The following is a 19,283-nucleotide window of genomic DNA, read 5'->3' as shown; positions in this document are numbered from 1 at the left end:
GAGAGAAGACGGTTGGAAACCTGCGGGGTTAAACTGTTATTTCATCTTTGCTCATGGCAGTCAGCTTCCATGAGCTATAGCTGATGGCTTACTTGGGGAAGCTCTCAGTGGGTGGTGTGGGTGCTTTCTAGCCTCAGAGGTATGGCACAAAGGTACACAGTGGTGTGGTGTGATGCTCCCTTGTGAGGAGCTGGGAGTCCAGTTCATCTGGTCTTGATGGGGTGCTCGCCTTGCGGTCACCACGCTAGGCCAGTCAACTAGGGTTTTGGGTTCTGCTGCTGGCTTTTATTTTGTTCCTTGGTCTTGCCTCCTGTCTTCAAGTTATGAGGCTGAGTGGTGACCCCAGGACTTTGTAGTTTGATATCCATGTGGCTCACAGCCCTTCCCTACCCCAGCACCACTGAAAACCTTGATTCTGGCATCAGTTCTCAATGTGGGTCCTAGAAGAAATGAGTGTTTCTTTAGAGGCAATGAAAAAAATGTATTTTTATTCTTTTTTCTAAGGTAAAAGTAAAGAAGCTGAAATAAAGAGGATAAACAAGGAACTGGCAAATATTAGATCAAAATTTAAAGGTAAGTGCTATTCTTTCCTAAATGTAGTAAGGGCCTTGTGATGGTTGTTAATGTCCTTTGTCAACCCGATGATCCGGGATCCATCTGGACATGCCCGTGAGGGATATCTAGGTTAGGGTCACTGAAGAAGGAAGATACCCTAAATGTGTATAGTACCATGGGTTGGAGTTCTAGACTGAATTAAAAGAACAAAGTGGGTTGACTATATCCCTCCAGCCTCAGGAATGTTCCCAGTTTAGCCCTAGTGATCCCTGCTCATATAAGCAAGTGTGCACAGGAGAAAAGTGATCCTTAGGCCTGTCCGTGGATTCATCTTATTTGGTCATACTGACTGGCTGCTGTGTGACCAGCCACCTCAAGTTCCTGAAGCGGACTTCTTCATCATGTAGGACATACCCTTGAACTGTGAACCAAAATAAACCTTCCCTTAAATTGTTTTCTTAGGTATTTCTGTCACAACTATCAGAAGAGTAATAAACACAGAAACGATCTTTTAACATTTTTTTTTTTTTCAAGACATGTTTCTCTGTATAGCTCTAGCTGTCCTGGAACTCGCTCTGTAGACCAGGCTGGCCTCGAGCTCACAGAGATCCACTTGCTTTTGCCTCCTGAGTGCTGAGGTTAAAGGCGTGCGCCACCAACCACCCAGCTTTTAACATTTCTTTAAAACTCCTAAAACACATCAGGTTCTTAGTACACTGAATCCATTCATTGAGGGATCTAGGTAGTGAGAACAGCATGTGTTGAATTGCTGTGGCCCTGTTCTTTTCCTGGATGTTGGAAATAACACTGACCTTGTGTCTTGTCTGGAAAGTGCTGCTCAGCACTATGCCGAGGTGGAGCTGTCTTGACAGGCCAGGGACCCCTGGGTGCCTCTGTCTTTTGTTTATCTGAAGTGTATCTGCCCTGTCAGTTGAAGCTAGAAACCTGTCTTTACCATGTTGCTTCTGCTAAAAAGGTATGTGCTCCACTGAGTACTCTTACCTTGAAACACTGCCCACAACACAGCACAGGCCTAGACTCCTGTCTGCAAGACTTTTAGGAAAGCCCAGATAACCCTTTAAGCCGAGTATACTTTTACCATGAAAACAGCTGTAATTTCCCAGAAATGATGAGTAGAGGAGAAGCTTGGATTGTATCCCAAAAAGGTGCAAGGTCAATTAAGTGTTATCCTTGTGATCTCCTAGACTCATAGAATGGGCATCCCCAAGAGCCTTGAAAGTGAATTTCCTGGTTGGTCAAGCAGGGTGAAAACTAGTAGAATTTAAATTACTACTTCTCAGAGTATTTGCTGTTGAGCTGGCAGAAAGTATTAAATTTGAGTATTTTAAAACAGGCCTTTGAAAGCCCTGACACTATACATGTAGTGACTGTCTTGTGTTTTTGGGAGTCTGTCACTCATTACTTTGGGAGGGGTGGGGCTGCCCATTAGCTTCTCTGCAGATTGGGAATGCTAATGGTTGGCTCTGCCAATGCAGACCCCATGATGGGGTTGTGATGCCGAAGATTTACAGAGGACACACAGTATACTATAATGTGGAGGGAAGCCCTGGGCAGGGTACTGACTGATAGTCACCTGTAACCTACTGGGGAGCTGAGAAGTCAGGCCTTCCTCTGGGGCCTTTAGTCACCCCTGCTCAGACTCAGGCAAAAGTGAGCAGAGTTGGACAGAGCCACCCCTCCAGCTCTCACACGCGGGCAGCTCTGAGCCCTCATTGTGAAGTGCTTGTGTCTGCTATTCTAATTGTGTTATATGAGAAAATGCATATTACTTGCTTATTTGATAAAAGATGAGCACCTAATACATTTTTAATCTATATAATTAATACAGTTTGTGACTTTCAGAATAGGAAGGATTAAATTTGAATGTTTAAATAAAAATTTAATATTAATATTATTATATATTTTATTTGTTTTTCAAGATAGGGTTTCTCTTTGTAACATTTTTGGTTGTCTTAGAACTCACTTTGTAGACCAGGCTGGACTTGAGTTCACAGAGATCCATCTGCCTCTGCTTCCCAAGTTCTGTAATTAAAGGCAGAGCCACCAATTCTAGCTGAAAAATTATTTTAGTCCATGTCTGCCCAGCTGAAAAATTATTTTATCCTGTGTATATGGGTATTTTGCCTGCAGGTATGTTTGTGTACCATGTGTGTGCCTGTTGCCCACAGAGGCAAGAAGAGGGCATCAGATCCCCTGACATTGGAGTTACAAATAGTTATGAACTGCCAGGGAGATGCTAGGAATTGAACCTAGGTCCTCTGGGAGAGCAGCTAGTTCTCTTAACCACTGAGCCATCTCTCCAGCCCTAAATGTTGATATTTTTGTCAGTTTTAATATCAATAATCTAATTTGTTCATGTATAAGCTAAAGATTAAAGGCTTTGGGGCCCGAGAGATAGGGCTCATTGATTATGACATCATTCTGACAGCATCCTCGGAACTCACACTGCAGGGGAGAGATCTGAGTTCTGTAAATTGTTTCTTATCTGCACTCTGGCATGTGTGCTCCCCCATGCACTTGCACACATTACCCCTCCCCTCTAAAAATTAACAAGTGTTTTTTTTTTAAAAAAAAAAACCAGAAAGAGGTTAAGGACTTTGGCTGGGACTATAGTGTACTGGTAAAGTATTCCCCTGACATGTACAAAGCCCTACATTTGATTCCCAGACACCTCCCACGCCCAAGAAAAAAAAAATCAAGGAACGGTGTTAAATTATTCATTTTACAAACATTGTCTGAGTGTTGTGGAACCAGGAAGTCTTGGGAAAGCAAGCTGTTCAGTGCAGGAAGGAAGGCCTTCCTGAGCACTGGCCAGACAGAAAGTCTGTTATCTGTCCTTGGTGAGCCTGTGGCTCAGGTGTCCTCTCTGGTTAGAGCAGTCCAGCTGGCTTAGGTCTGCACTACTTGAAAGACTGAAGTAGATGGTACCTCCTGAGTCCAAGTTTTTTTTCTTTTAAATAGGGTCTCTCTTTGTAGCCCTGACTGTCCTAGAACTCACTCACTATATAGACCAGGCTGCCTTCTACTCAGATGTCTGCCTGTCTCTGCCTCCCAAGTGCTGGAATTAATGGTATATGCTACCATACCTGGCACCAGATAGCTCACAGAAAGAAGTAAATAGACATAGATGAGGCTAGTTTTGATAGTGTACTCTGTGTAGCTCAGGCTTCTAAAGTATTGCTGCAGCGTGTTATTGCAGCAAAAGTTACAGAGGTGTACTCTGTTTTTTTCATGTAACTCTTTGACACCTCTTGTGTTTCTTTCACATTTGGAACTGATCTCCATTTGGACCTGCTGCATCCCCAGGTGTCTGGCAGCCTAGGTGGCACATGCCTCCTCTACTGAATACCACAGGAGACCTGTTCTATCATTGGAAGTCAGCTGGGGAGTAGACAGTGTTCCAAGACAACCTGAGAGCATCAGAGTGAAGTGAAAAAAGAAACATTCCCAGGTCACCCAGGAAGTGGCTATGGCTTGTGAGTCTAGGACCAGCACTGTCTGTGCCTTTATCCTTACTAACCTGAGAAAGAGAGTCCAGACAGAGCTGTTTTGGTGGCCTTAGGAACTTCAGAGCCCTGACCATTGGTTGGATTGATCTTGTCTTTTTTGCAAGAAATGCATTTTTGGTTGTCAGCTAGGGGTAGGATATAGGCTGACATCCAGGTTGCAGAGGCTAGATGCTTTGGACACCCATAATCCTGTCAGAATTCCCTGTGTAGAGGGATAAAAGCCAAAGTTCAGAACCCACCAGATTGGAGACCCTCTTCTACATCAAACCAAAATCACCCCAGAGCTCTGGGAACTGGGTCCACTGGCCTCTCTCAAACTGCAGCTGGGCTCTGTTGGCATGTGGCACTGCATACAGCCTCACACTTAGACATGGGTTGAGGTGAGGAGTACCAGTCCCTTTGTTAGGAAAGTGTTATCTCCCTGACCTTGAATGCAATTGGTTTAAATACACTCTTTAGTGAGTCAGAGAGAACAAGGGTGCTCAGAGAAATAAGATCCTGTGAACTGGGGCCTACAGAGGCCCAGGAGATGGAATCATGAAGATTTTACGTCAGGTTTGTGTTACAGTGAACTAGGTTTGCAGCATTTTAAAGGTTTAAAAGACAGACTTGGTAGGAAACTTAGAAAGTGTCAGAAGTGAGGGCAGACTTTGAAATAAGACCAGTTACAGTAACTTAAATGAAGATACAGTAGATGGCTATGGTGTCAGGGGTAATTTAAGAAAACCTTGGTGTTCTGGAAGGTTAGTCAGATGGAAACTGTAGCTCAGAGGGAGGAAAAGGTAGTGGATGGATGGTGGCAGGTACAGACTAGAGTTGATGCTGGAACGTTGCTTGGCGTCTTAGAGAAACGGGGTTGAGGTGGGCAGATCTGATGGGCTTTAGGAAACTCAGAATCTCTGGAACAAACAGAATAAAGGAAATCTCCACTGAATATGTTAGTATACAATGTGTGAGTTCAAAGACAGATGCTCTGAGCAGTGAGGGGCAGAGTCCTGTCTCCATAGCAGCTGTGCAAGGCTGGCAGCTTTTGAGCAGGAACATCAGGAGCAGCAAGAAGGATGCCAAGTCCAGACATTGAGGAAGTCCATTCTAGGGGTGACTCTGGGAAAAGTGTCTTATTATAAAAAGTGTTTTTTTAAACAAAAACAAAGCTGAAGGAAAAGAGAATTAAAACAATGGTAAGTAGGGGAGGAAGAAGAAAAGAGAGGGAGTGGGAAGGAGAGGGAGGAAGGGAGGGGGAGGGAGAAGACACAAGTCAGTACAAGCTTACATATACAAACTCTTATAAAACTCAAGAGGCCGAGTCAGGAGGATTGCCAGTTTAAGGTCAATATGGTTGTTATAGTGAGACCTTGTCTCAAAAAACGAAATTAGGACTGAAGAGGTGGCTCAGAGGTTAAGAGTCTTGCTCTTCCAGAGGACCTGGGTTTAATTTGATACCTAGCACCCACATGGTTGTTCACCACCATCTGTGACTCCCGTTTTAGGGGATCCAGTATCCTCTTCTGGGATTGAATGCACATGATGATACATGCAGGCAAAATACCCATACTTATAAAACAAAATAAGCCAAATAATAAGTCTAGGCATGGTGGCACATACCTTTCATCCTAGCACTTGGGAGGCATAGGCAGGTAGGTAGATTTCTGTGAGTTCGAGGCCAGCCTTGTGTACATGGAAGCAAGTTCCAGGCCAGCCAATAACACATAGTGAGACCCCATTTCAAAACAAAACAAACCCAAAAACCAACCCCTCCAAAACCCTAAAATAATAATAATAAAGCTTAAACATGTCTTAAATACAAAGTGGAAGAATTTCTTAATGGCAGGCCTCTCTGACAGAAGAACTTTTACAGATTCGTGATTCCAGGTACAAGGTCAGTTACACAGAAAGGAATGATAAAGCAGAGGATGTTGGGTAAATTTAAAAGGTGATTATGTGTGGCAATGATGTCCTAAGTTTAAAGTCTATGTAGACATTAAATCCTTGATAGCAAGCAGATAAAACGTGAGCAGTGAACATTGGAGAGTTGAATCTATATCTATATTTTTATGGTAGTCTAAACTTACTGAATGATTGATGCCGAGTTACACAAGAGGGCACTACTTTAATTTAGACTTAGAGACTTAGAAGAACCAGGCTGGCCTAGAAAGTGTGATGTCATGAAGGTTGACTTTGAACTTCTGATTCTTCTACCTGCACCACCCTAGTTCTGGATTATAGGTGTTTGCTACCTGGTTTCTGGGGCAGATGTGTGGGGATCAAACCCAGGTCTTCCTGATGTTGGACATTCTATCAGTGAGCTATGTTTCCAGCCCTTTAGTTGACACTTGGCCACCTCTAATAGTTACAGCATTGTGTTGGTTGATTTAATACAGTGATTCTGAGATACAATATTAATTTTTTAAAATGAGGATGGGCTCATATAGTCTAGGATAGTCTCAAACTTGCTGTGCAGCCAAGGCTGACTTTGAGCTTTAGATCCTCTCACCTCTTGGCAAGTGCTGGAATTATAGATATGTGGTGCTATGCTACAGGAAAATTGCTGTAGGTTTAAGGCCAGCCTGGGCTACATAGTGAGTTCCAGACCAGCCTGGGATATAGAATGAGGCTTTGTCTCGCTCATCACCCCTCACAAAGTTGCACATGTGAAACTGTCACTAACAGGCAGAAATTTGATGTTGCAAACCACATCTGTGCATGAGCAAGCCAGGGATTCACAGTAGTAGTTTTCAGCTGTTGAACCTTGAGGGTGAGTTACAGGAACTGAAATCATCAAAACATCATTCTGGAAAGAATTACTTCTTATTGTAGCCTCCCACTCTTCACAACTACAAAAAAGGAATGAGATTTGAAGAGTCTGGATGAGGAGTTAGTATGGCCTAGAACTCACAGAGTTTAGACCATACATAATTATACTGACTCAGTGTCATTGGAAGGCCCAGCCCAGTGAGAAGAGCATACGGCAGCATCCCTTCCTTACTGCTGCAGGTCAACTCAGGAATATTCCTGTGCTTAGATGAAGTGAGCAGTAGTGCTGACGGTGCTTGGTTACATGTGGAGCTTTTGTGTTCTAGTAAGTCTCCTGTTGAACCTGATTGCTGTGATCAGGAGGGAGTTCAGCCATGCCACGTGTTCCTGGACTGTGTCTGTGTGGTTTTATGGCTAGGTGATTTGCCCCATAATTGTTGTGAAATGGAAGATAATTTATAGTAAGTGTATCTGCCTAAGGCAGTAAGCCTGGTTAAAGGATTATCTTGATGACTTATGCAGGGCTTGCAGATAGATCCCTTCAGGGCTTTTGGGGGCCAAGGCAGGTTGAAGGAGGTCAAGGTTCCACTGACAGGCACTAGCAGGTCTTATTGGGTACAACAGAACACTAACTGCAAGGTATTCTGGTTTTTGGTGTGCACCATGATTACCCGGTGAGATAGCTGCTTTGCCTGCGTCTGTAGCTGCATGTCTGACTGGAGGCCTGTGTCCTCTTTGAGACCTTTACTGCAGTCTGTTACTCTGTTACACAGTTCTCTGCCTTCCTCACCTTGCCCACTGGATATAAACCTTTCTTCACCTTTTCTGTAGGTGACAAGGCTCTTGATGGCTACAGTAAAAAGAAGTATGTCTGCAAGTTGCTCTTCATCTTTCTCCTTGGTCATGACATTGACTTTGGACACATGGAAGCTGTGAATCTTCTGAGCTCAAACAGATACACGGAAAAGCAGATTGTGAGTATGGTTGAGGGGCAGGGCCTTGTACCTTGTGTGCAGTTTGTAGAATCTCTTCCTTCTACTTTGTTCCATACTGGGTACTAACCACGTTTGCATCTGGCCCATGTTACTGCCTGGTGCTGGTACCTAAGAGCTGTGTCCATTCCAACTTAGTTCTTTGCTTCTAGGGAGCCAAGGATAGACTTTGATGGGGTGGCCTTCTTCCCACTGCTCTGTTGGCTTAGACTGGTAGATTCTCTGTGTTTACACCCCTGTGTCTGCTACCCACAGGCCTTATTGCCTTCTTTTCAAGGGCCCTTGTTAGAGAGTACAGTACCAGTCATGACTTTACTCTCTGACCTTTTGCATGACTGTCTGAAATGGGATCTGCACCCACAGGGACAAGAAATAAAGCCATAGAAGGTGCTGTCTCCTTCCTGTCCTCCCCTGCATTAGAGTTGAGGGTCCCTGCTATTCAGTCTGCTCAGACTTGCTCAGGCTTGGTGTTTTAGCTCTGCTTTCTTTTGTGGTAAGGCTGTTTGTGTTTTAATTAACAGCTTTCTCTTTTTTCTAAAAATTTTTTAAAAATTTAACTTACAGAAATCAAAATATAGGATTTTCCTTAAGAAAATTAGCCTTCTGTGTTTTCAGGCTCCACATTCCCATCTTGTGACAGAATGGTGATATGAGACTGGGTCTGAACAGGTAGTGAGGTAGCAGTGGGCATAAACTTGAGAGAGGAGGGGATAGCAGTAAACTAGGGTTCTAGGCAGACATGTATGTATATTTATTAGTGAACGGTGCCAGGTTTGGTTCTTGCAGTGACAGCTCCCTCCCATCCTGATCTGAGTATACCGTGGTTTCTGGACATAGACGTGTGAACTATTGAGAAGGAAGTGAGGCTTGGGGAAGGACTAGGTGGTCTGGTTTCCTTGAGCCTCTGACTATGCACACATTTTAATGGCAATGTTGCATCAGAGCTGAATGGTAGCAAAAATATCGTTCACTGGTACATTGTCTGAATGTGGACTGTCTTCAGCGACAAGTCTCTCTGGCACCCATTGGGATGGTGCTTGAGACCTTCCAGGCTTGCTTATCTGTGCACTGTGTGTTAGGCGTCTTGTCATAAGCTTTTTGTCCCTGCCTTCTGGGAATACAGGGCTACCTTTTCATCTCTGTATTGGTGAACTCGAACAGCGAACTGATCCGCTTGATTAACAATGCCATCAAGAATGACCTGGCCAGCCGCAACCCCACATTTATGGGCCTGGCCCTGCACTGCATTGCCAATGTGGGTAGCCGTGAGATGGCGGAGGCCTTCGCTGGAGAGATCCCCAAGATCCTCGTGGCAGGGTATGTATCTGGGTACTATTGACAGACAGCCTGCTCTCCGTCTGAACACACTTCACTATGTGTAGTGTGAGACATCACAAAGCCCTAGTATAGAGCCCAGAGGTACTGTCATATTCTCTCCCTGAGATCATTGACACTTAGAACAGATCATAGAAGAAAACCCTTCTTAGCCTGACAGCCCAGAGAGAACTCCAGCCTTGCATGAACTCTAAGGAGAAAGAAACAAAGTTGTTTGTCATAGCGCTGAGTCTCATCCCTTCCCAGAAGCATTGGGGCAAAGGCCAAACCCTTGTATCTTGAGAATTCTGCATCATCTCTCCCCTCAGTTCATTTGGAGAACTGTCAAGTGGTGCCAAAGGGCTGCTTTGGAAGAGTTTGAAGCAGCCCTGAGCTGTGTCAGGTCTCAGGGTTGGCAGAGGCAAGGCTAGCCTCTGCCTGGTCATGTGCTTTATGCTGTTGTCCAGCCATCTGCAGACATAGTGGTTACATTCATCATGGTCTAGAAGACAGGATAGGATAGTTGTTAGTGAGTTGAATGGGGTGTCAAGGCTCTTGGAGCTGTTATCACAGCCCTCTGCTGCCTATGAAGCTGGAGTATAGGTGGGGGGGGGGGTCCCATAGGTCAGAGCTAACCTACATTCTCTACTTAGTCAGCTATCTGGGGTAATGGATGGGGCTGGCACTGAACAAAGACTCAGAGCATTTACTGTTTTCATAGTGGAGGGCCTACTTCTGTTACTAGTAGTCAGAGGCCAAAGATACTACTAAATGTCCTACACATGGCACAGACACAAAATAGAGAACAATGCAGGCCTCTGTTGCTGTGCTGTGGTGTAGCTTTACATTAGCCTTGGCACCTCAGCCCTGAGTGATGTGAAGCATAGGTAGGTAGAAGAGCCAAGCTGGAAAGAACTGTCCTGTGGAAATGTAGGTGTGGACCATGGGAGATTGATGATGACGAACATTACAGAGCTGAGCAGCAGTGGGAACTCGAAGGCTTTATTACTGTAGACTTTAAGCATAAATCATAGAGAACAGCAGGGTACCTAAGGTAGGAGACCACAGTGGGTGTTGGGGTAGAGGAAAGGCTAGAGCTGAGACCACAGAAAAAGGAAGTTGGGCAGAATGCAAGTGTGAGCTGCTAGTAAGGCCTCCCTGGCCTTTCTTCCTAGTAGTCACCATGGAGTCCTTTGTGTTGCCTGCTGTGCTCCATGAGGGTTTCTGGCTTGGATGTCTCTGTTATGTTGCTGCCTTCTGGCATTGCCACAGGGCTGGTTCAATGGAGAGTATGCAGACAGGGTAATCCTTGAAAAACATTGAACAGGCATATTTTCTGAAATCTGCAAGCACACATGCACAATGACCCCCAAGGCCCAGTGCTGAGTAAAGGTTTTTTAGCAGAAGACAGGTGATACCTCCCAGTTGGAGAATGTTGGGCTGTAGGGCCAGTTCGTAGGCAAAGCTTACCATGATACCCTGTAAGCAAGAGGCGAATCCTAGTGAACACTGGATGATTCTGTGAATAGTGTTTGTGCACCGTTGTGCACAGTTCTGATTAGAGTGGCGCCTGGGGATGGGAGGCCAGTGATGTAGATGACATCATGATCGATGCAGCAGTTAGGATGTGGTACTGAGGTGAGAGGTGGCATCGGTCCTCTAGGATACAGTATAGGATCAGAAAGAATACCTACAGGAGGTGGGAGCTGCTCTGGGCTCAGCGGGTGTACGAGGGTGCTCTGTGTCCTTACCTCTGAGCTGGCAGGTGCTTGCTCCTTTTTTTTTTTGAGGTTTTTGGGAACAAGGGGAGATGGTCTCCTGGTTCAGCACCCTGGTTGAATGTGTAGAAACAAGTATGGTTCTTGTTGCACAGACCCTGCAGTTGTAGCCTACGGTGAGGGCACCTGCCAGTGGCTCCCATAGGGTTGATATAAAGCCAGAATGAGGTGTGGGCCTGCTCTTCTCATGGGATGAGTATCTAAAAGGACTTTTAGGCTAGACTGCAGCTTAGTTATCTAATATATGTGAAACCCTGGTTTCCATCCCCAGCACTACACATAAGCCAAAGTTATTCAGAGTAGTAATTTTCTTCATTGGAATAATCCTGGGGGAGATTTAGAAGGTTTTCCTCTTGATTTTTGTTTTATTTGGGAATAAAAATTCAATAACCAAGAGTTAGCTGAGCTAGGGCCCACCGGCCCTTCTTTTCCTTTTCATCATAGCCACAGCTCCTCCTCAGCCCTAAGGACTCTGGCAGGTTCTGGTTCTTCTGGGGATGCTCGCTTCTCAGCTAACTTGTCCAACCTGTTTTGTTTTCCCACTGCTTGTTTGTTTGACTTTTTTTTTGGGGGGGGGTGTTGAGACAGGATTCCTCTGTGTAACAGCTCTAGCTGTCCTAGAACTAGCTCTTATAGACCAGGCTAGCCTTGAACTCACAGAGATCCACCTGCCTCTGCCTCCCGAGTGCACCATTAAAGGCGTGCACCACCACCACCTGGCTTTATTTGACTGTTTTTGAGACAGGGTCTTAATATGTAGACCTATTTGGCTTGGAACTCACAGGGATCCTTCTGTCTCTGCCTCCTGAGTGCTAGGTCTACACCTGGCCTCTTTCCTACTTCTTAGCAAGGTCTGGTATGGTGAAGGGGAGCCCCCAGAGCGCCTGTCTTCAACAGATTAGAAAACAGTTGCCTTCTTGCTTGGTGTCTGCACCCACTTACAACTTTTGGCCTTGGAGTGAGTGGAGAGAGGACAGCACTCCCTGACCCCAGAGGCTGCTTGCCTCAGGCCCTCTCAAGCACAGTGTGACTGGACGCCAGCAGCTGCGTGTCAGGTGAGGAAGGGAGCACAACAGCTGATACACAGCTTACACACAGCTGCAGCAGGTGCTGATGTGAGGCTGCAGGCTGCGCCAGGACACAAGCGTGCTTCCTCTTAAGATAGTCTTAGCTTTGGGCACGGTAACATATCCTTGTAATCTTAGCATTCAGGGGGTTGAGACAAGACAATCTTAAGTTTGAGGTGTGTGTAGGATACATGACAACACCCTGCATCAAACAATGACAAAATCTAAAGCAAAAGAAAAAGAGACCGCATTTCTTCACCACGGCAAGACAACTTGAACCTGCTTCCTCAGAGTAGTGGGGCAGGACACATTGTGTAGAAACCTCTCTGGTATTTCAGGCCTCCAATTCATTCTTGCTGTGATGAATTGCGTGCAGAGGGGGAAGAGTCCTATGGTTCAGAGAGGAGTGTCATAGACATACCTGGCCTCTGTAGCCCATCTTGCATATTCAGTGTCCAGGAAGGGATGAGAGTTGAAGCCTTTGGAGGCCAGAGAGCAAACATGTAGGCTTTTACCTGTGGGCTGGATTCCTGCTTGATCTTTGTCCTTAAGAATGACCTGTGCAGGGCTGGCATGTTGAACTGTGCAGGCTTTCTTGACCTACTGGTCTCTTGGTGAACCTGATGTGCTCTGTACGCAGATCCATGCTCTGCTCTGATTGGCTTAACCTATGGTACCTTGAGAGGCCACCATTCTCCTGACTGACTGATGATGTCTGTTTTCCAGAGACACTATGGATAGTGTGAAGCAAAGTGCAGCCCTGTGCTTGTTGCGTCTGTATAGGACATCACCTGACCTAGTTCCCATGGGCGACTGGACATCCCGAGTGGTACACCTCCTCAATGACCAGCACTTGGTAAGTGTCTGTGTTTCATTCCACTCTTAACCACTCAATAAGCTTTTCAGAGAGTGTTGTAGAAGTGGCCCTTTGAGGTTCTCAGGAGGATGGAGGTGATGTACTGTCTCCTCTGCAGCCAGGCACACAGACTGCCAGCATCTCCCTGCAGCAAGACATTCTCCAGGGATTCCCTCTATGCAGGGCGATTCCCACTCAGCACCTATGTCCTTATAAGCTGCTTGTGTGGGGGCTGTGATGGGTGTGTTCCACCTCTTGGTTAAGCTTCAGTGTGCAAGTCTTACTAAGCTACACATTTTGTAGAAGAGGACTATAATGGTGATTCTGGCTGTGGGCCATGGCCTCTGTGCTTGGACTGCTGAGCAAGTGAGTCTGATGACTGGGAGTCAGGCAAGTGTGTTTGCTAGTTATCTCCCCACCCCAGGAGAATCTGCTGTGAAAGTTAAAGATTGTTATATGAACATTCAGAGGACAGTACATGGGGCTTGCAGTGGACATTTTATTCTGCAATGGCAGCCATTCACACTGTCCCTGTGTTGTGCTTGTTGAGATAGGAGTTGATCTTGCAGGGAGTGCAGAGAAGGCGGAGGGCCCTGGAGGTGAGCCAGTAATGCTGGTTTGTGAGTGGGTCCTGAGCACTGGTGCACATAGCTGAGCCCTTGCAGGTTTGACTACTTGGGGGTCAGAAGGTGTTGCTAGAGGCCATCAGCTGTGTCAGAGAACCGGTAGTTCACTGTCAGTAGACTTGGTAAATTGTAAACAATGGGAATTTCCCAGGTTTTTGTTTTTATTTTTGGAGACAGGGTTTCTCTGTATAGTCTTGGCTGTCTTGGAACTCTTTCAGACTGTCCTCAAACTCACAGAAATCTACCTGCCTCTGCCTCCTGGGTGCTAGGATTAAAGGTGCACACCAACACCATGTAGGGATTTCCCAGTTTTACTGCTGAAGAAACCAAGGCTCAGAAAGATGAAGATTCTCATTGTCAAAGTATAGTGTTCAGACTTCAACCAGGTTTTCAGAGGCTGTGAAAGCCACGTGTCACGGAGATGTGCGGGTGAGCCAGCTGTGAGGAGCATTGAGCAGCATTTGCTCTAGTTCAGCAGCTTCTGTGGATAGTTTTGTCTGTAGAATTCTGGCAGAAGTTATTTCTTGCTTCCTACAGTCAAATTGCCATGGCCATCAAGTCATTTCCAGGTAGAAAGGCTGGGTCTTTGGTGCCAGGACATCACCTCTCTGGATACTGATTCTTTGACTCCAATTTCTTGGTTGCTTTTGGTTTTTCACATGCATATTATTTTCCTAGCATCTTGGCTGTGGTAGGAACTTAGTTCAGAGTCAAAAAGGACGGGGCATTATATCCATATGCTCAGCCTTCCTCAGCTGCATGGCATGATATGGCATGATGTTCTTTTTTTTTTTTTTGGTTTTTCGAGACGGGGTTTCTCTGTGACTTTGGAGCCTGTCCTGGAACTAGCTCTGTAGACCAGGCTGGTCTTGAACTCACAGAGATCTGCCTGCCTCTGCCTCCCGAGTGCTGGGATTAAAGGCGTGCGCCACCATCGCCCGGCTTTTTTTTTTTTTTTTTTTTTTTTTTTTTTTTTTTTTTTTTTTTTTTTTTTTTTTTTTGCGCATGCTGTTCTTTCAGCTGCTCCAAACCCATGTCTAGCTTTGTCACTGGAGAAGGCCTGAGACACTGCTGTCCTAGCCTCAAGCTCGGGGATTCTGGTTAAGATGTCAGATGCCTGCTTATAGTGAGCTTGGTGGCCTCTTCTGAGAACAGTGTATAATCTCAAGGCCAAGGATCTGCAGGTGAGATCAGGAATACACAAAGGCCGTTAGAAGAGGGATCTACTGGTGGAAAGGCAGGGATCAGCTCTGATGACCCATAAGGGTGGTGAGGTAGAACAGATGACTTAGAGGTATGAGGTCTGAACCTGCCACCTGGGGAAGAGATTTGGAGAGGGAGCAAAATGAGGCCAGGGGATATTTGAGGGCCATGTGTTACCATATAGCAGTGTGCTTGTTGTTAGCTTCCTGTGAGACCACACAAGCGCAAACCATGACATGGAGAGAGACTGAGTTGGTGGCCAATAGTCAGGTGTTTGCACATAGCTTGAGTAGCTACCTTTCATCTGGATTTGGCTTATTCCAAATGCTGGGAACCCAGAAGTGCCTGATTCCTGACAGAATTTACTTTTGGTTTTGAGCTAGTGTCTTGCTACATAGCTTGGGCTGGCCTTGAAGTAACATTTCTTCCTCTTCCTCTTCAGTACTTTGATTACAGGTGTGCTATACTGCCTGGCTAGGAATTTCTTAACCAAAATCTTTCAAGAGATAATGTGCTGGACACAGTTGTTTGTTTTCCTGGTACAGTGGTAGACTTAAGGCCTTATGGGTAACTGCCATGCTGCACTGGGGTTTCAGCTGCTCCAATCTGAGCCCAGGTGTAGGGTGTGGGGTCTCTGCAAGGGAGCCCTGGGTCTGGGACCCATCCAAGTTCAGATACAACAGGATTGTGAAAATTCAAATGAGCTATAAGGTTCTGTCTCCCACTACACTAGGCATGGTGATTTAAATTGAAAGCAACTAGAGCAGATGGGGACAGAATAGGGCTCACACACTTTTTCCAGCTCCAACCCTGCTTCATCTGCAAGTATCTTGACCAAACTGGACTAGATTTCCAGTTTCCAGAGAGAAGGTGGAAATAGAAGAAGCCGGTATTCCCTGTCTCAGTTTTGCAAACCTCATGGGTTGTTTAGGGCAGGCCTGGAACTCTGTGTACTATAGATTGCATTTTATATGTCCTGTCACCTGTGGTTCCTATGGGCCTCCTGATTGGAGTCTTTGTCTTTCAGGGTGTAGTGACTGCTGCAACTAGCCTCATCACCACACTGGCCCAGAAGAATCCCGAGGAGTTCAAGACTTCTGTCTCTCTAGCCGTCTCTCGACTGAGCAGAGTAAGTCCATGGTGGGCACAGATAGCAGGGTGGTTTTGATCTTCTTTGCTTGACTGAAGTAATTTTTACATTTTAGAATGCAGGATATTTGGCCCGCTTTGTAAATTTCAGAGTGAAAATTGCCTCTTCCAGTCCTTGACGTTTCCTTTTCTGTTGGTTGAGAAGTACCCTGCCCTACCAGTGTGCATGTTGAGGGGCAGCTGCCAGTGCGAAGCATTCTTCTGTCTCCTTTCCTAAAGGGGAGAGCCCATTAGCTGGTGTACTCCCTGCCCACCTTCACTGTAGCTAGGACTGGCTCTGACTTTGTGTCTCAGGTTTTGTCAGTGGGTCTGTGGCTTGTTTATTTTACAAGGTCTGTCTAGAAGCCTTGGGTGTAAACCCCTCACTTATGTTTGGAGTAGCTGTTATTACTTTCTGATCCTGCAGAGAAGTGACAGTTCAGTGGACGGCAGTGTAGTCATCCCTGGTCTCTCAAGCCTTTTGTTACTTTTTGCTTGGAGACCATCAATAGTGGCTGACTGTGAGCAGCCCAGTTCCATGGCATTGCCCAGGCTGTGGGGTGTTCAGTAGCTTCTGTAGTACCTGCTGTGCTATCTTCAGTAATGTGGTTGGCTCCTCTGCTTTGGTACTGCCTGAGGTTGCTCACACTGGCCTTTTATTTTGTTGTGATAGGGCCCGTTGGTCATTGAGGCTGGGAATCATTCATGTGGGTTTTGTTGGCACTGTTGGCTGCATTGGATTGGAACAGACAACTTGCCACCATTTACCCTTTGTTATTCTTCAAAGGTTGTGGGTGTATATGGCCTTCCCTGATCTATGTGTAGAAGTTGGTGTGACATGCTATTTGGGTTTCTTGTTGCTTGGAGACAGGCTCTTATTGTGTAGTCCAGACTGGCCTTGAACTGATATTCCTTCCTCCACAGCCAGATACATTACCAGGGCATTGTTTTGCAGAGTCCGCTGGTTAGAGACTTTAAGTTGCTGAACCTCCTCTAGTCAGCATGGTAAATCCTGCTTGTGAAGTCATCTGCTGTAAGGCCACACCTAGGTGGTACAGTTGGCACTGTACAGATGTGAGGGACCCAATATCCTGGACCATACTGGATAACTTCTACTGTGAGAGTTCTACTTCCTGCTCTGCCTACACTGCTCTCTGGAGCTTTCCCAGTCAGTCTGTGGTCTTACAAATCATCTGTGTAGGGCTGGAGAGATGGCTCAGAGGTTAAGAGAACTGACTGCTGTTCTAGAGGTCCTGAGTTCAATTCCCAGCAACCACATGATGGCTCACACCCATCTATAATGAGATCTGGTGCCCAGAACACTATATATGTAAAATAAATAAATTAAAAAAAAAATCATCTGTGTATCTGGTCCCTACCCCCAAGTCCTGTGGTGTCACTTGCCTTTGCAAACAAGGTGTCTCTGTAACCTTTGTAGCTTTTTAAAATTTTTTATGATGCAATACAAAATTTTCTTTTTTTTAAACCCTCTGCTTATTGTAGTATTTCCTTTTAGAATTCACCCGAGATGAAAAAACAAAAAAACAAAAAAACAAAAACAAAAACAGACAATGGCCCTGGAAGTAAAGCACAATTTTAGTTTACAACACAGCCATCCTCCTCTTAATGGGAATTGTGCTCTTGGTCTCATCAGTAAGTGGAAGAGAAAGATTGCCCTTTTGAAGTTCTGAGGGGAGAGTGGGTGTCCATGCTAGTATGCTGATAGGAAGGATGTCTGTTCCTTCAGAGTTGGAATGGTGTTTCAGTTGCCATGACATCCACCTGCTACTGGCCTTAGTTTTAGGTTTTGAGGAAGCTGTTCCAGGACCTTGTTGCCGCAGCCATTCCATCATCAGTCACCCCCCCTCCCCCACGCCTTATATTAGACTGACAGCTCTGTTTTATGTTTAAAATGCTCTTCTCAGTGGTTATATAATATTCTTACTTTATTTATTTATTCATTTATTTTTATGTTCAGGGAATTGAATCTAGTACCTTGTGTATGTTGGGTAAATACTCCACTGCTGAACTGTACCAAATTTGTATTTTAACTATTATATAACATTATGCAACTGCTTAAATTTTTTTTTTGAGGGGTCAGGCTTGGTAGCAACTCTTTAATCCCAGCACTTGGGAGGCAGAGGCAGGCAGATCTCTGTGAGTTCAAGGCCAGCCAGGGCTACATAGTGAGACTCTATCTCAAAAAATAGATGTAGTGCTGGGCGATGGTGGCGCAAGCCTTTAATCCCAGCACTCGGGAGGCAGAGGCAGGCGGATCTCTGTGAGTTCGAGACCAGCCTGGTCTACAGAGCTAGTTCCAGGACAGGCTCCAAAGCCACAGAGAAACCCTGTCTCGAAAAAGCAAAAAAAAAAAAAAAAAAAAAAAAAAAAATATATATGTAGTGTGGTGGCATACATATAAAATCTTATAGTTCATTGGTGTTAAAAAGATCCATAAGCTGTGTCTATTGCTATAATTTTTAAAATTTATCTTTTTAAAAAATGATCTTTTCTTGTTTTATATACCAATCCCAGTCCCTTTTCTCCCTCCCCTCACCATCTCCTCTACCCCACCCCTCATCTACTTCTCAGAGGGAGTAAGATTTTCCATGGGGAGTCAACAAAGTCTAGCACATTCCTTTGAGGCAGTATGTTCTCTTAACTACTAAACCATATCTCTTCAGCTCTGAATTTCTGTCTCATGTATTTTGCTAACTTGGGCTACTTGGATGCTGGACTATGTCCATATTTTGGTTTCTGTGGATGGAGCTGTTGTAAATGTGACTGTGCAAATGTCTCCTGCATGCTGCTTTTTGGGGGGAGTGGAATTGCTGCATTATATACTAATTTTATTTTTTAAAGAACTGATATACTGTTTGCACAGTACCTACACCATTTTACATCCCATCAACGGTACACACGGGTCTAATTTCTCCACATCCTCACCAATGTGTGTCTTTTAGTGTGTTATATGTATGCACATCATGATTCATGTTGGTGGTCAGAGGACAACTTTTAAGTTCTCCTATTTTTTTTAAAGGGTTTTTTTAATTTTGTGTAGGCATATTTGTTTGCATGTGGGTATGTACATGTGAGAGCAGAGACATCAGATCCCCATGGAGACAGAGTTACAGGTAGTCATGAGCAGCCTGATGTGGCTACTGGGAACTAAACTTAGGCCCTCTAGAAGAAACACTGAGCCATCTCTCTAGCTCTCTCCTTCCATCTTTAATGGGTTCCAGGGATTCCAGGGATTGATCTCAGGTTGTCAGGCTTGTGAGGCAAGTCCTTTTGCCCACTGAACCATTTGGCCCACCCTCCCCACCTCCCTTTGAGAGAAGGTCTTGCTCTGTAGCCTAGCCCCCCCCCCCCCCCCGTACTGGGATTGTAGGTATGTACCTACTACCTTGCTATTATGCTGGCATGTTTTATTTTTTATTCTTGCTTTTACTCACAGGTATGGGGGTGTATCCTGTGATT

The 19,283-nt window shown here is 45.3% G+C and overlaps 1 protein-coding gene across 2 annotated transcripts in view; it reads left to right on the top strand.

Annotated features, from left to right (window-relative positions):
* Nucleotides 1–19,283, top strand: part of Ap2a2 (adaptor related protein complex 2 subunit alpha 2) — a 67,123-nt gene that overhangs the window by 24,617 nt on the left and 23,223 nt on the right. For both annotated transcript variants that reach the window (XM_041666336.1, XM_041666338.1), the window contains exons 2-6: nt 505–573; nt 7,671–7,813; nt 8,955–9,148; nt 12,717–12,846; nt 15,703–15,804. In XM_041666336.1, the coding sequence (XP_041522270.1) occupies nt 505–573; nt 7,671–7,813; nt 8,955–9,148; nt 12,717–12,846; nt 15,703–15,804 (638 nt within the window). The remainder of the gene's footprint in view (nt 1–504; nt 574–7,670; nt 7,814–8,954; nt 9,149–12,716; nt 12,847–15,702; nt 15,805–19,283) is intronic.

The sequence above is a fragment of the Microtus oregoni genome, unplaced genomic scaffold, assembly GCF_018167655.1.
Source record: "Microtus oregoni isolate MIOR12 unplaced genomic scaffold, Mior012 000016F_ref0000370, whole genome shotgun sequence".
Taxonomy (NCBI): Eukaryota; Metazoa; Chordata; class Mammalia; order Rodentia; family Cricetidae; genus Microtus; species Microtus oregoni.
This window is presented reverse-complemented; position numbering and strand designations above follow the sequence as displayed.